Source organism: Colletotrichum lupini, chromosome 1 (assembly GCF_023278565.1).
Source record: "Colletotrichum lupini chromosome 1, complete sequence".
NCBI classification, from domain to species: Eukaryota; Fungi; Ascomycota; class Sordariomycetes; order Glomerellales; family Glomerellaceae; genus Colletotrichum; species Colletotrichum lupini.
The window spans coordinates 6,598,053-6,614,588 of record NC_064672.1 but is presented as its reverse complement, the minus strand read 5'-3'; the positions used below and the strand labels follow the sequence as shown (position 1 = coordinate 6,614,588).

The following is a 16,536-nucleotide window of genomic DNA, read 5'->3' as shown; positions in this document are numbered from 1 at the left end:
GATTTCGTTGGTCTTTTTTCCAAATCATTGCGAATTATGCTGTTATTGTACACTCTGATCAATGCAAAGCCATGTCCATCCATATGCAACCCTGAGATACCAATCGAGACAAAATCTAGTTCTTCTCCTCCATACCATCCCTCAAAATCTCAATCTGCTTCTTGATCTCGACCCACAACGTCAGCTTCTTGAAGTCGCCGTCGTCCTCAGCGTCATCGACAACGCCAAGCCAGTCATCTTCAAGCTGCTCCGTCAAAGCCTCAACGCTGTCTCGCTTCCTGCTACCGCGGTGGTCCGAGCGGCGCGCAATGGCAAGCAGGGCGGCCACAAAGGCCTCTTGAATGTAGGCAAAGCTAAACTTGTCCGTGATCTTGGCGATGGCCTCACAAAGCTGGTCGGGGAAGTCGATTTCTTTGTTGCTCTTGAGCTTGTTCTGCCAGAAATGGCAGTAGGCGATGCGCTGCTCTAGGTTGGGGTCGGGGAAAAAGTATTTTCTGTCAAAGCGGGATGGGCGTTTCTGTTGCGTGTCAGTCTTCTCGAACTTGTATACGCATTCGCGATAGGAATAACTTACAGAGATGCCTGGGTCGAGGCGGTCGAGGTGGTTGGTGCTGCCGATGATGAAAATTCCATCATTGGCCTTGAGGCCGTCCATCTCGTTCAGGAAATAGCTCCTCACGTCATCGGTGACAATGGTGTCGAGATCCTCCAGCACGAGGTAGCAGGGCGCATACTCCCTAGCCTTGCCGAAGATCTGCTGGATAGAGTACTCTGGCCCCATGAAGGACGCTAGCGTGCGCACGTAGAGAGTCGTGATGTCCTTCTGGAAAAGCATATTCATCGTGGCCTTGATGGAGATGGTCTTGCCATTGCCCGGCGGCCCATAGTAGATGAGACCGCGCTTCCACGGCACCTTGAGGTTTTGGTACGTCTCCTTTGAGTTGTAGAATGATAGGTGATCTTCGATGAGCGCCTTCTTCATGTCTTCATCCAGGATGACGTTCTCCCACGAAGCATCGCGGAAGCTCTTGAACAGCTCGTGGCTCTTTTGCCAGTACCCCTGATCGAACACCCACACCTCTTCGTGGAGGTCGCTGCTCCACTTCCCTGCGGCCAGAACGAGCTGGTCAACGTGGTAGGTCTGCGGCGCGAGGACATAGTAGTTCTTGATCGGATACGGCATCACGCCGTCGCGTCCATCAACGAGGTAGACGATGAACTCATGGCCCTGCCATTTGTACAGGTACTTGCCGAAATTCGTAACCGTAGCCAGACCGCCGAGGTTGCCGTCCATGCGCCGGGAGGGCGGCAGGTACAGCAGCCATTCGAGGGATGAGGGCAGGTTATTGCCATCCTTGTCATCAATAACCTCGAACGTGGCGTGGCCGCCTTGAGCGTAGGCGAGAAGGTTGCAGCCGTTGCCGTAGCCGAGGGATTCAGGAACGACGACCAGCTCGAGGTGGGGGTACTGTTCCTTGAGGGCTTTCGAGATGAGGGCGTCGGTGTTGACGCGTTTGGCGCTTGAGTGTTTGAAGAACTCCTTCGTGACGGCGTCGCTGGGGCCAGGTTCTGAGGAACGGGTGTTGACGTTGACGCGGGTGCTGCTGGTGCTGTTGCTTGCGCCAGGCTGGGGCTGGGGGTGGGGCCGACGGGGGATCGTGGTCGGGTTGTAGGACGGGTGCTGGAAGGCATCCTGGCTCCAGATATCGTGGGGAGGCATGGGGAATGGAGGCATCTTGTCACTTGGCCGTCTGGCGTCCGATGAGTTGCGACGGGTGGTTTGTGTGTTGTGGGATGTGACGAAGGTACGGATGGGAGATCCGAGGAAGCTGTTGGAGATCGAAAGTTGGGGTGAGACGAAGGGGTTGGAGAGCTGAAGGGAGCTAAGATAAGCTCAGCTGCGGAGCTGCGGGGGAGGTGGTCACTTGTTGTTCGCCTCAGGTTGGAGCTGATGAGTTGTACAGCGAGTACATACAGACTATGCGTAAGGAGGAAGACAAACACAGGTCGTTAACTTGTTGCCTAGAGGTGTTCGTAACCGGCGGAACGTCTGGGCCGGGCGAGCTGGTCTTGCTGGGTGCCGTTTGGGGAAGTTGTCTGGCTGTACCACCGGCCCTGTGGTGGGATGACGTTGTACCATTCGTCCATTCGTTCATCCTCCGGGGCGAACAGCCAGGGGGAGCTGCTGCGCCACCCTTCGTGTTCGTCAACAAGGGTATCCCGGGCGTCGCGGGGTGTCACAAACAGCTTGGCGCCTGGAACCGGCCGATGGGGAGCTTCATCGTTGTGCTCTATCTAATCTACCACTCTCCCTAGCCTATTGCTGCTAAATTCAATCCAACATCGGCGATATTAGTCTTGAGGCGCAAAACACTCGAGTGTTGGCAAATGACGTGGGAAAGAGTAACATGTACCAGTAACCGAACTAAGGAAGGGTAAGTTAGCCTCGATCGTGTAATTCGCAAGGGGCGATGATATTCTGCCACTAGCTGCCGCTATTCTGCTACTAAGTATAGCTATAACCGCTATATAACTGCCGGTCTCGGGTATATATATAAGCTAGGCTCTGCGTAGTTAGTATTCGAACGGATTAAGCTAATTAGAGGCCGTTAATTAACTTATAGTTAATTAAATTATTTTAATAAAAAGTACGGTAATTAACGAATTAGCTTTATTAACTACTTAATTAACTACCTAATTAACTACTTAATTAACTACCTAATTAACTACTTAATTAACTACTTAATTAATTATTAATTACTTTATATAACCTATAGCCTATAATTTAGTAATTTCTTTTACTTTAGCCTCGTACTTTACCTTAGCCTCGTACTTAGTAATAAGTCTATCTATCTCGCTTTTTATTATAAAATTAATATCGTAAGTATAATCTTTATTAACTAAATCTTATAATACGTTTAACTATATAAGATTACTAATTAATTAGGATCGTAATTTTATAAGTATTAATAACCGAGGAGCTTTTATAAAATTAATTATATTATTATTAATTACGTTAATTATTTTATTAATAATAGCCCGCTAATACCCTTATTATATTTTTATACTAAGCTCGTATATATTAAAATCGTATATAATCTCGAGGCCTCGTTAAGTAGAAATAGCTTTACTTAGCGTTAGAAGTACTATTAATAATAATAATATTAATACGAGTATTACTTTTATACGTTTAGTAGCTTTTTTATATTTAAATATAGAGGGCTCTTATTTAAAAGAGGTACTTAGATTAAACGCTAGCTTTTTTAATTTAAGTACCTTAATACCCGCTATAATTATTATAATACCCGCTATAAAGCCCTATAAATAACCCTTACCTCGGATTTATAAAAAATTAAGTAGGGGGATAAAGGTATTATTATTAATAATAAGCTCTAAACGTCGTTAGAACTAATATAAATAGATCTTTTTTAGTAATATTAGGGTACTATCCTTAGTATATTATTAAAGGACGTAATAATAAAATAGCTTATAAATAGTTCGAATTAAGTAGGGTATATATTCTCTTAATAGCTTTTTATATAAACTTAAATTTAGTTATTTACTTAGCGTACGGAGTTTTTATAAAAGGTACTTAAGGGTATTATAATATATATATATATAAACCTTTTTTTAAAATAATCCTATAATAATACTTAATACTTTAGCCTAGTAACGGGTCTAATAAGCGTTAATTATAACTACTTAACCTATTTAAAAAATAACTAATTTATTAAATACGGCTTTAAAGTCGCCCGTATAATAATACATTCGTACTTTAATACTCGTATATAAGAATTTAATAATTAACGTAGTTAAATAACTAAAGTACTTAATTCGGTTAACTTAAGTAAGTACGATTTTTTTATATTACGGCTTAAGTTAAATATTAATAGTATAATCGACTACTATCATAGAGTACTTAATAATCTTAAATTTAAATAATTAGTTATAGTATATAATTATTAATTTACTATAGAAGAGATTACCCTAATTTATAAGGAATTATTAAAAATAATAGTTATATATAATAATACTAGTTTCGTCCCTTATAACCGGGCTAAAATAGTACTAGGTCTTAGTTAATATGTTAAAGTCAACGTATTAGTAATAAAGTACGTATAGTACTACTTTAAATTAGGTATTATTATTAAGAGCGTTAAGTAAAGTAATCTCGTAATCCGTATATATAATTTATAAAAAGAGAATTTTATAAGCCCGGAGTAATATTAATAGCTAGTTAATAGCCTAATAATAATTAGCTTTTTTCTTATTAAATAAAAAGTAGCTCGTAACTTAAAAAGTATAATTATTATTTATAGCTTTATAAATATTAAATAGTAGTATATTGAATCGATTAGTTTTATATATAAAATCTATTAATAAAATATCCGGATATTATTAAAATAGAGAAATCGTAATAATAAGTACGATAAATAAGCTCGTAATATAACCCGCGTCGTCGCGTTAAAAATAGTATTAGTACTTTATAAAGTCGCGTAATTAATTAAATAACTACTTAATAAGGGATCTACTACTTAATTCGTTATAATAATAAGTAGCTAGTATATTAAGTATATCGTAAGTAATAATACTATTATAATTATTACTTTTTAATTAAAAGTTTAAAAAGATTTAAATAGGTTAAATACCCTTATTTTATTAGTTAATAATTTAGCCCTTTTTATTATATAATAGCGCGCAGTAGTAATATATAAAAGCGTTAGTATTACTAAATAAGTAATTATAATAAGTATAGAAGTCGCTAATAATAAGATAAAAGAGCTAATTACTACTTAAAAAGCTAATAATAATTTATTAATAATAATTTATAAATAAGGTTAAGGATCTACGACGCTTATTTAAGTAAGTTAATTTTATAAAGCGTTACTATTTTTAATTATAACGCAGGCTATAAGTATAATAATAAATAACGGTAGTTAGTACCCTAGCAGAGGGTTTATATTAAATAATTCGGACTATAAAGCTAGCTTTATAAATAACTTTATTAAGTACTATTTTAGTTTTAAATACGTTAGGGAAGCGCTAGTTATAAAATAGGTAGTCGTATTTTATATAATTATAATCGTTATAATTAATAGTATATTAATAAATAAAAGGATCGTTAACTTTATAATTATTCTTTTTTTATAATATATTAACGTTAGGAATAGCTTTAATTAGTAATAGCGGTAACGGTAGCGACGGCGAGGTTAACGAAATAGTAGTTATAAGTAGGTAAGTAGGTAGGTAGGTAAGTAAGTAAGTAAGTAGGTAGGTATGGGTAGCTGGGCTCCGTGGTCGGAGGTAGGAGCGGTCGTAGCCACACTTAGGGGCGGGATATCGGCAGGTGCTGGCAGAATATCATCGCCCTTCGTAAGGCGTCAATCAAGGTGTGACGAAACTTATAGACCACAAGGTACACAAGCGCTCGAAAACAGACTATCCTTAGAAGAGCCAACTCCATTAGACACAGGACAAGTATAACTAACTACTTCTCTTCTCTCTAAGTAACTATGATTAGTTAGTCACAGACTATTACCGGTTTCCTTCGCGTTCGCCCTCAATCGAGTCATTTTTTACATAAGAGAAAGACACTAGTAAATAGCACGGTATAGCAAGGTACTCCAGGACTGATTGTTTGTTTTTCCCTCTAGCAAGGAGGGTTACTGCCTCTAGAATCAGGGCTGCATGTTTCCCCTCAATGCCGGTGCAGTCCGAAGAAATGCTATTGCTCCTTCGAATCGTCTAGTTTCACAGCATAGGTAAGGTAAGCACTAATGAATCCCTCGAGGGATACAACGGTGGGATGGCTGAGCGTACAGCAGACACTCGTCAGATACATCGGCCTTTTCGTCCTATCAATGCACTGCTTTGGGGCACATCTTGTGTCAGGGTATCATCACGGACACCGGCCCTATGCAACCGCAAGCCAAGTGTACGCCATCACTGCAATTGTTGAAATTCTGCTCAATTGGTTGGAGGCACTATAGCAGAATGCTGCACTTCTCCAAGAAATCCTGCATTGCCTTATGGCCTACGCATCAACCTTTCGTACCACAGAGGAATCATCTTACGGCCTTCCCCAAGCCTCGTTGGCATCCACATATCCCGGTTACTCTTTCGAAGATGCCGGTCAACATGACCTGCAGGTTGCTGCGAGAACGTCCGTGGTACTCAGAGAGCACACATGTATACTCGAGGTTTCATCCTCTATGGAAGGATGTCACATGAGAAATATCATAAAACCCCTCCCGCTGCCATGCCTCGGGTTGCAAGCTTAATGTGAAAACCTCAACGAGAACCACGGTCCAGCAGGCGAAAGCAAACGGTGGTAAACGCCATGATGGAGCTACCAGATAACCCTCCAAAGGTCGACATCAGGAGGGATATTTACGAGACGCTCCCTAATACGGCAGAATTAATAAACAACTGGGACATGATCAAGGCCGAGGAGATCGCAAACGACGTGGTATCGTGCCTCTCAAAAGCTCTTCAGCAGCACCAGCACCATGCCATCGAAGCCCTCTTCGCCGAACCATCCTGTCATTGGAAAGATACACTATCTTTCACAGCTCACATCAGAACTTTCAATGGCAAAGGTGCCATTGCATCGGCTTTACTGGAACTCTTCGCGCTTCGCGAGGCCCAAGGCTTTCAGTTTCAGAAGGCGCAGGTTTTGTCGGCCACCAGTGAACTTGTCAGTACAGGGAAACAACCTTCGGTGTTTTAGCCCGGTGCTGATTTACCCTCCTCCAGAAATGGCTCGACTGTGAATTCAGCTTCATGACTGGATCTCCCAAGGCTTCCTGTCGAGGAAAGATGATGCTCATTCCTAGCGGCCGTGACTCGGGCGACAACGAATGGAAGATTTGGTCCATGAGTACATACCTTTCCGAGTACGAAGACTTCCCCGAGGATGAGGGTCTGCTCAGAGTCCCTTCGACTCCTGTGACGGACGCAAGCCATATCTCTACGAGTGTGCTGGTCGTCGGTGGGGGCAACGGGTGAGTCCCCAAGAGCCTACTTAATCTATTTCCTGCATTTAACAAACACTCCTACAGTGGTTTGATCCTGGCCGCTCGATTGAAGGCCCTGGACATCGACTACGTCGTGATCGACCGGAATGCAAGGGTAGGGGATAATTGGGCGACGAGATACGACTGCATGCGTTTCCACGTCTACAAGTCATTCTGCGAGACACCGTACATTCGTAAGTAATATCAAGCTCGTAGAGACAAAAAACTTCTATCTTATAGTCATTCAAACACCGGCGGACGTATTGGATAAGGATGGGGACGAAGGGGGCAAGACCGTAACCCTAACCCTAGGGCGATCCTCGGCGCTTCGTCGCCTTCTTACGCCAACGAGAAATCTCCTTACTCAAAGCTCGTGGTCCGAATCAGTGAAGGGACCCTTGAATCATTACTAATAGTTTGGATTAGCGTATCCCCAGGCCTCTAATGACGGTCTCACACGAGACCAGCTAGCCGATCAAATGGTCGCTTTCGCAAAGGAATTCGACCTAGACCGTCGTGTTCTACACTGTACGACAATCGCCGCAACCCAGTACAATCAAGAGGACAAGACATGGAATATTGAGATACAGACGGGGGATCTTAGACGCACCCTATCCTGCAAATGCATGGTTCTCGCCACGGGCGGCGCGGGCTTCGCGGGACCCGCGCCCCTTCCAGATCTTCCGAGCAGGGAATCCTTCAAGGGCCCCAACATACACTCGGAATCGTATCGTAATGCTAGCGACCTAGTTGCAGCGGGGGCGAAGGTCAGTTCTGAAGGCGTCACTAAAATATGGCAAACAACTCTACCTGTCATTTTGCTAATGCCTTTCTTGTCTCGGGGTAGTCCGTCGCCATTATCGGCTCTGGAAACACTGCATTCGATGTCTTGGTCGACTGCCACGACGCCGGTCTCAAGACTACCATGGTACAGCGATCAGAGACGTACGTCGTTCCCATGACGTACTTTGCTCACCCTATGGGCTTTGGGGTCTACGACATCCTGTCCCCTGACGACGCGGACGTGATTGTGAATGGAGGCCCTTTGGCCATCGGCGGGGCCCTCCTGGGCTTGGTGCATAGGATCCAGGCACAGGAAGAGCCGTATGTACAGCCCCAGGAATCGTAATCCTGCCCCCTTGCTGACCTTCACTATCCAGGGATCGATATGCAGAAGCTAGGAGAGCAGGGTTCCGCGTGCAAGACTGGCTGACTGGCGACCTGCTCGTGAACCTCATCGATCGTTGCGGAGGACACTTTGTAGACATGGGCAGCGGCATGGAGCTCATCACAACGAAAAAGGCCGGTGTTCGGTCCGGGGTCGTGCCCAAGTCCTACACCGACAAAGGTCTGGTGCTATCCGATGGTAGTAATCTGCAGGCGGATGCCATAGTCTGGTGCATTGGCTTCGGCAACGTTGATGGCCGAAAGAACCTCCCAGATACCCTGGGAATCGGAGCCGAGGACATTGCAAGGCGTCTTGAGCCTACTTGGGGCGTGGACGCCCAGGGCGAGATTCGTGGGCTTTGGAAGAGGCACCCTGGAGTTGACAACCTCTGGATCTTTGCTGGTGGCACGGCTCAGCATCGATGGTTTTCAAAGGTGATTGCTTTGCAGATTAAGGGAGCTCTCGAGGGGATCCTGCCAGACGCCTACAGACGCACACCAGAGGCACCTGTTGGTAGCGATTGGGAGCGCGGAGACACATGGGCTCCAAACCTGTAGATGAATGGGTTCATTGGTAAGGCTAGTCATTTGAAGTCAGAAATGCTATTGAACACGAGTCCTGGTTTACAGACAAGGAATTTCTCCAGGCCTACCTTGTCAATGCCTACCTAGGCTTTCACTCATTGAGCTAGATACCGTGTAAGTGCCGGCAAGCAGCGTAGGTCGAACTGTGGAGCCATGCAGTTCACGGCGCCAGTAGAATGAATGGGATTTTATCTTTGCGATGTTGGTTCGAGTTGAGATAGCCTCAATCGACGTCATCATCGGGAATGGGAATATGGGTATCTGCATTTCTCCATGTACGACACATCTTATTCATGACGAAAGAGAGGAATCGGCCAAAGCGAGCACATGCAATTTGGCAGACAATGCCATGTGCGGGGACTGTGTTCCTCAGCCGTGCGAAGCTTAGTCACACGGCGTTTTAGCGGCCGTTTCCTGAGCGTTATCGGCTTATCGGGGACGTGGACCCTCGGCTCGAGTCACGTCACCCTCCCACCTGTTGCCGAAAGCCTCCAGTGCTTCCCTCAGAGTCTACTTGGATTGGAGATTGGGCCTCAACTGGATCTCTTAAACCTCCACTTTCTTCACCCGCGCCTGATCCCCGGAGTATCGCCCTCTGCGCCACCAGACAATACCCACAACCGCAGCAAATTCCGTACCTCCGTCACCACCCGAACCACTTCACAAGGAAAACACCGCAGCTTGGCCCCCCTCCCTCAGCTGCTTTGGTCCCAAACATGGTCCTCCTAGACATCTCGTAATCCTCTCTGCTACACCGAGCGCGCCCCGACCGATAACGAGCGGAGAGTTTTGCACCATGTCGCATCAAGGCTTTCCCAACGAAGATGCGGCCATCACCCATCTCGTACACAACCTTGTCGAGAATGCTGTGCGCTCTGTCGAGGAAGTTCCAATCCCTTTGACGCGTGAGTTGATGGAAATCACCCGGATCTAGCTCCGGGTCCAATTAGCTAACATCTAGACAAACAGCACGAACTCCTACCCAGTGGCCCGTTGAAGAACTTGCGACCCGGGAGGCCCTGCGATACTCCATTAGCCCTAGTCACGTCAAGGATCTCCTCGACTTCTCCGCCCTCAACTACGTCGAAGAACCCGACGATAACCTACTCTGCCCAATCTGCAAGCTGCCCGTCATCACCCCGATCATTACGCCCTGCGACCATACCTTCTGTCTGGAATGTCTGAAGCGCCATGTTCACTCATCCGATACCTGTCCCATCGACAGGACGAGATTCCGAGCCAGGGACTGCAAGACGTCGAGGCTTTTGACGAATATCCTCGATAGCCTGGTAGTCGAATGCCCCAATACTGAGCGAGGGTGTGGCGAAAAGATGAAGCGCGACGAGGTCGTCAAGCACACAATCAGTTGCCCATACACGCTGCACGACTGCCCCGAGAAAACATGTGATAAGAGGGTGGAGCAATGGTTGGCTGTGTCCGGCAAGTGCTGGCACTTTGAGCAGACGTGCGAATACTGCGAGGAGAAGATGGAAGCGGCGTCGATGGCCGACCACATCAGCAAAGTGTGCCTGAAAAACACGACGGACTGTACCGAATGTGGAGAGACCATCAAGCTCTCCGAGTTGGGACAACATCGCGACGAACATTGCCCAGAAACCTCGGTCCCTTGCACATATCATGACTTTGGTTGCAAGCACGAGGCACTTCGCAAGACACTAGCGACTCATCAAGACGAGTGTATTTTCAGGGTGGTTGCTGTCGTTGGAGAAAAGGTCAAATCACAAGAGACACAAATCGAAAAACTGCAAAAGCAGACGGAAGATCAGGAGCGACAAATCATGGCAATGAAGGACGAGCGGCGAGACTGCATCTCCTGGGACGACGTATTAAATCTCAACAACGTCCAAGGCGGACCAAAGTTCAAACCCACCGAGGCTGTCATGACTATTTACGAAGATATGGAACGTCGCATGGAGGAGCTCAAGAAAGAGTTTACAGACCTCGAGGGCCGTCAGACAGTGATGGTCCTGAACCAGGTCATGCCGATTAAGGATCAGATCACCGAGATCAGGAGCAACTTGGGCATTCTCAAGATGCACATGGCATGGCTCATGAACAAGAGCCGAGAGGAAGTCGAGCGCAGCCGGTTGGCCAACCGTAGCGTTGGTAGCACCAGCCGAACGAGGGGCAGCTCTGACAGCGATGGCGAGGCCACTACTCCGAGTACATCTCGGCGGCTGAGTGATGGGTCAAATGGCATCCCCCGCCTTTGAGACATCTCCCCTGGACTGGGCTTTGGTAACAATGCTCAGTCCTTGGGGCTTGGGGATCTTTGCATATACAAGTGAGATCGAGAGCAATCTTGGATGGTTGCGAGGGGTGAATCTTGGCTGATGCAAGATATGAGCAAGAACGGAATGCGTTGGCAAGAACGGATGCAATGCATTCCGTTCTACTCACTTCACAGCTAAACCCCGACTTAGATGGGCTCCATACCTTCTCCAGACTTTAGTCTGACTGTACCACTAAAATTGTTGATTTGACTGGCGTTGGGGACAAACGGGGACCAAGGAACGAAACGCGAAATGGAAAGGCACGGAAATACCCTTGTGGTGGTCTGCAAGTTCAGCAAGACACCCAGTTACACGAAAGTAGTCTCGTATCTAGTCTAATTGACACAAGGAGGCAGCTTTGCAATGCTATCTCTACTGTCCCACGTGTGAAATAACTTGTGCTCATTAACGTTCATCATGACCAAAGCTCAAGGTTTTGGTTAGCCCTTCAAATGAATCACGCACATGTATAGACCCCGTGTCCACATGTTTGGAGCAAACCTTAGAATGGTGGTTTCCCAGGGTTCCATCGCCACACCAATGACGTAGGTTTCACTCCGTTCATCTGAAGCCTCAGTAGCTTCATACTGAGGGAGAATTTCATCAAAATAAGGGTCTTAGGGGTCTTCTGAGCTCGATCGACCTTCGGTCTGTAGCGCAAAGGCAGTCTGTACTAGCTTCCATCCTGTGCTTTGTTGCTGTTCCTCTGGCGGCGTCCCCATATTGGTGACTCCATAAGGATATCCCAAAGCTTTTGATCCATAAGCTAAAGCATGCGATTCAGGCGGTCGGCAAGACACGAAAAAGCTACGTTTCATGAATCATTGATGCCTACCTTACTCTATACCTATCGTGTCGAATCTCTTGGAACCAAAAACCTGAGGTGAGCAGGAAAGCCTAAGCTTAGTAATTGGCCCCCATCCCCACGGCGGCGGACTTTGAGATTCTTGGTGGGTCTTTCCGCTTATCGGAGTCGGACTTAACAGCCTCAGGGACTCATCCGTGGCACCTCACAGGTCCGCTGTCGCCCCACAGTGACCGCCTGCCTGGCTTGCTCCCCCACCAACCTGGCCGTTCGTACCTTGCGCTTGCCCACCGACGCACTTAGGTACAGTACCTTCCTGACCTCAACTCGCGAGGTCCTGTACGTTAACGTCCAGCCAACCCACCTTCAATCCGGGGACTTCAACCTTGCACCTTTGCCAGCCTCGATAGAAACGGATTGCTTCACTACGACCATCGCTTAAAAGCATCCATACCGCCCGCCATGGATCCAAACGAGGGCAACCAAGCGCCCGATGCGCCCGACGTCAAGAAGATGAACGATGTAAGAGCTGTCTGCCCCTCGTCCTCTCACCTTCCTCCTCCTAGTGCTCCTACTCTCGAACCTCATCGATTCCCACTCTGCCCTCACGCCTTATATAGACGTCCAGTCTGGCACGAACTGCTTTCGCCGGTCGCTCTCGCCTCTCCGCCGTTCTACTCGACCTATGCACACTATGACAATACGGATGATTGAGCAGAGAACCCATTGTGGCGAGCGCAATCGACAAACATGTCACCCGGAACACATGAAGGCAACGACTGTCGGGATTTTGAGGTCATCATTTGAGCTCATAGAAAACAATCTGACCAGTCTGTTTAGATCCGACTTCGACGGCTCGCCAAGCTTGGCTCCTCGACAAGATCCCCCAAGCCGGAAGGAGAATCGTCAGCAGACGCCGAGACATCAAACTCCGCAACGAGCGAAGTCAAGGCTCCCAAGGCCCCGGCCAGCCCAACACCCTCATTTACACCGAAGCCTGCCACCTCGAACCCCTTCAACCAGCTTGGTGTCAAGTCCGGTAGTGGTACATCTTCGCCAGCTGGATCGAACAACACCGAGAACCACAAGCGAATTGCTTCCGACCGCGCAGCTGCACCTGCTCCCGCAAAAAAGGCAAATGTGGAGGAGTCATTGGATGATTTTTCAGATCGAATCCTCAGCCATATTTTCCGGATCACAGTCGACCCAGAGAGAGTTGTCGATACCCACGGACACAAGCTTACCTTCCTGCCGGAAGCTAGCCAAGAGCTCCAAGAGAACGGATCGCCGCTTAAATTGACAACCTCCATCCTCGATAGTGCCTTGCTTGAGGCCGTCACTGCGATTCCCGCCGACAAGCCCCTTCTCGGCTACCTACTTCCCTCATTCAAACGCATCATCCGTACAAACATACTCAAAGAGACGGCAGAGAAGAGGGAGGCTCTGGAGGAGGCAAAGAGACTGTGTGTTAGCAACGCTTTGTTTTCGCTCACAATCCCGGATCTCTTTGGGTAAGTAGACCCATTCTGAGCATTCCAATCGCTTACAGGTGGTACTAGACGATCACGCCCTGAGAGTTTGGTCACCTACCTGCTCAAAGGACATGAGCAGGACGATGGAGTCTGCTTGGACTTCTTGCGGGAGGCAGTAAAGCGCTTTCCCGAGGATGAGCAATTCCCAGCTGCTTTTGCCACAGCCATGCACACACTCAGCATTAAGTTGTCGACTTTGTCCATGGAAGATGACTACAAGCCGTATATCAGCGTGAGTCTTTCTCGGCGACGCCAGTTTGCCTATCTCTCAGCCATTGCCCTAGTCTTTGGTACAAACAGAACTGACACTTGAATAGGCCTTGATGTCCTACACAAAGTTCCCTCCTCTGCTAAATGCACTGGCACAACATCCCAACTTCATGACCGCTCACAAGCTGGGATCCCATGTTGAAAAGGAGACGATCCTGGGACCCTTCTTCCGCATCTCTCCCTTGCAAACCGAGGTGACAATGACATACTTCCCGAACCCACGGGCCCTGAATCGCACCCAGGCTGCCCCATCCCAAGATGCTCTGCGGGCTATTCTTCGAGTCCATCAGGATGAGCTCTTCACGATCGCTAATGCCTTTATCCGAGCTGACACTGACACCCGGAGTCGGGTACTCGATTGGTTCGCCTCCGCTATCAACGGCAATCACAAGCGTAGAGCTCTCCAGGTTGACCCCAAAGAGGTGTCCTCAGATGGCTTCATGATGAACCTCACTGTCGTATTGGACCGATTCTGCTCTCCCTTCATGGACACAACGTTCTCAAAGGTCGACAGGATCGAAGTGGAGTATTTCCGCCGCAACCCCCGTGTGGACATCAAGGAAGAGACCAAGCTCAATGCCGACCAATCGACGTCAGATGCATTCTACGGCACTCAATCTCAGGGCAGCTCAAACTTCATTTCAGAGGTTTTTTTCTTGACTTTGGCTGCGCACCACTACGGCAGTGAGGCAACAAACTCGAAGCTCAAGGGTCTCGAAAGGGATATCAAGTGGTACGAAAAGCATTTGGCTGCCATGGAAGCTGAGCGGATTAAAGTCCAGAACCAGCCTCAGCAGCTTGCAATGTTTGAGTTGACACTCAAGCGCCACACTACGGTCTTGGAGAAGGCAATCGCAATGAAGTACGCGATCGAGGGTATCTTCCTTGACGAGAAGATGCAAGAACTGTCGCTTCGCTTCATGCGATACGTGGCCGTGTGGCTTCTTCGCCTTGCTAGCCAGTCCAGCTACACCCCCGACAAGGATCTTCAACTTCCCCTTCCTGCTCAGGCCCCTGAGGCTTTTGCGTGCCTGCCAGAGTATGCGCTCCAGGACGTGGTTGACAACTTCAAGTTTGTGTACCGCTACCTTCCTCAAATCATGCCGTCTGCTGTTGGCAGCGAGATGATTGCGCTCTGCATCGCCTTCTTGCGTTCGTCAGAGTACATCAAGAACCCGTACCTCAAGTCGTCCTTGGTCACATTGCTCTTCTCCGGCACCTGGCCATTCTCGCACTTTAAGAAGGGTGTCTTGGGAGATCAGCTCTACGGATCCAAGTTTGCAAACGATAACCTGTTGCATGCCCTCATGAAATTCTACATCGAAGCGGAGTCGACTGGTGTTAACACCCAGTTCTACGACAAGTTCAACATCAGATACGAGATCTTCCAGGTTATCAAGTGCGTTTGGGGCAATGATGTGTACAAGCAGCAGTTGACGAGAGAGAGCAAGTAAGTTTTGTCTGTTTCAGCTTCTAGCCAGGGTGCGGTATGGGTGACTAACAACTCGCAGGGTTAACAGACAATTCTTTGTTCAATTCGTCAACTTGCTGCTCAATGACGCGACCTATGTGCTTGACGAGGCACTGACAAAGTTCCCCAAGATCCATACGTTACAACAGGAGTTGGAGTTTGGCAACACGCTATCCACGCAAGATAGAGAGAAGAAGCAAGAGGAGTTGACAGCATTGGAGGGCCAGGCGGGCTCATACATGCAATTGGCCAATGAGACGCTGGCGATGATGAAGCTCTTTACATCTGCATTGACATTAGCATTTACAATGCCTGAAATTGTCCAGCGTCTGGCAAGCATGCTTAACTACAACCTGGAGACTCTTGCGGGACCCAAGATGGGTCAGCTCAAGGTAAACAATCCAACCAAATATCACTTCCAGCCAAGGGTTCTGCTGTCAGACTTCATCGACATCTACCTCAACTTGGGCTCATCGCAAGCGTTCATCGACGCTGTTGCCTCGGATGGTCGCTCGTATAAGCCCGAGGTCTTTGACAAGGCTAGATTCATCCTCTCAAAGCGCAGTATGAAGGAGGCCGTTGAACTCGAGCAGCTCGACACGTTGATGGCCAAGTTCCTCGAGTCGAAGCAGATTGCGGACCAGGCCGAGCTGGACCTTGGAGACATCCCGGCCGAATTCGAAGACCCGATTATGGGAGATTTGATGAAGGATCCCGTTATCCTGCCATCGAAGCATATTGTTGATCGGGGAACTATTGTGCAGCACTTGCTGTCGGATCCCAAGGATCCCTTTACGCGACAGCCGATGACGGTGGATGATGCCATCCCGCACACTGAGCTGAAGGAGAAGATTCAGAAGTGGAGGGAGGAGAAGATTGCGGCGGCCAAGGCCAGGGCAACGGGCGGCGATGCGATGGACACAACGGAAGGCTGATGAACGGGACACGGCACCATGATCAGGACTGGAAGGCAAAGGGGCATTGGCATTCTCGTTGATTAGACGTTCAGGTCTTCTCCAAGGACGGGGACAAACAGGCACAGGCAGATGGTAGGCCTGGGATAGACGCAGAAGCACGTCTCTGGAAAGCGAACGCTGAGAATGAAAGGGTCTGATGCTGCGGATAGCATAGGCTTAGATACAGCGAGACATCAGGTATTTGTGACAGCGAAACTAAATCAGCTCTCGAATCAGGCAGAATCCTAAGGCCCAAAGTGATGTTCAACATGCGACCGAAACTGCAGATGAATAGCCCAGACACCTTAGGCCAACCCGGCGTGACCGGAAGTTGAAGACGAAGCAGTTTTCAGTAAAGTGAGCAAACAGGAAGCTGGGGAATTCGAGGGTGAGATGAGCGAACGGAGGAATTGAAGCTGTGGAGGGCCCGGGCTGAAAGG

General features: G+C 47.9%; 4 protein-coding genes across 4 annotated transcripts; 3 read left to right on the top strand and 1 right to left on the bottom strand.

Moving 5' to 3' along the window:
• Positions 1-115: 115 nt before the first annotated feature.
• Positions 116-2,282, bottom strand: CLUP02_01903 (ATPase; the record flags this gene model as incomplete). Its single annotated transcript, XM_049280939.1, has 6 exons — positions 116-517; positions 575-1,883; positions 1,926-1,948; positions 2,016-2,115; positions 2,171-2,195; positions 2,246-2,282. 6 exons carry the CDS (start codon positions 2,280-2,282, stop codon positions 116-118), a joined length of 1,896 nt encoding a protein of 631 aa, XP_049136896.1.
• Positions 2,283-6,340: 4,058 nt separating this feature from the next.
• On the top strand, positions 6,341-8,741 carry CLUP02_01902 (uncharacterized protein; the record flags this gene model as incomplete). Its single annotated transcript, XM_049280938.1, has 6 exons — positions 6,341-6,697; positions 6,757-7,004; positions 7,062-7,210; positions 7,443-7,783; positions 7,864-8,120; positions 8,177-8,741. The coding sequence occupies 6 exons, from the start codon at positions 6,341-6,343 to the stop codon at positions 8,739-8,741; spliced, it is 1,917 nt and encodes a 638-aa protein (XP_049136895.1).
• An 823-nt stretch (positions 8,742-9,564) lies between these two features.
• Positions 9,565-11,002, top strand: CLUP02_01901 (TRAF-type zinc finger; the record flags this gene model as incomplete). Its single annotated transcript, XM_049280937.1, has 2 exons — positions 9,565-9,673; positions 9,738-11,002. The coding sequence occupies 2 exons, from the start codon at positions 9,565-9,567 to the stop codon at positions 11,000-11,002; spliced, it is 1,374 nt and encodes a 457-aa protein (XP_049136894.1).
• A 1,327-nt stretch (positions 11,003-12,329) lies between these two features.
• On the top strand, positions 12,330-16,075 carry CLUP02_01900 (ubiquitin elongating factor core; the record flags this gene model as incomplete). Its single annotated transcript, XM_049280936.1, has 5 exons — positions 12,330-12,389; positions 12,708-13,378; positions 13,427-13,631; positions 13,717-15,119; positions 15,181-16,075. The coding sequence occupies 5 exons, from the start codon at positions 12,330-12,332 to the stop codon at positions 16,073-16,075; spliced, it is 3,234 nt and encodes a 1,077-aa protein (XP_049136893.1).
• Between the last annotated feature and the right edge of the window lie 461 nt (positions 16,076-16,536).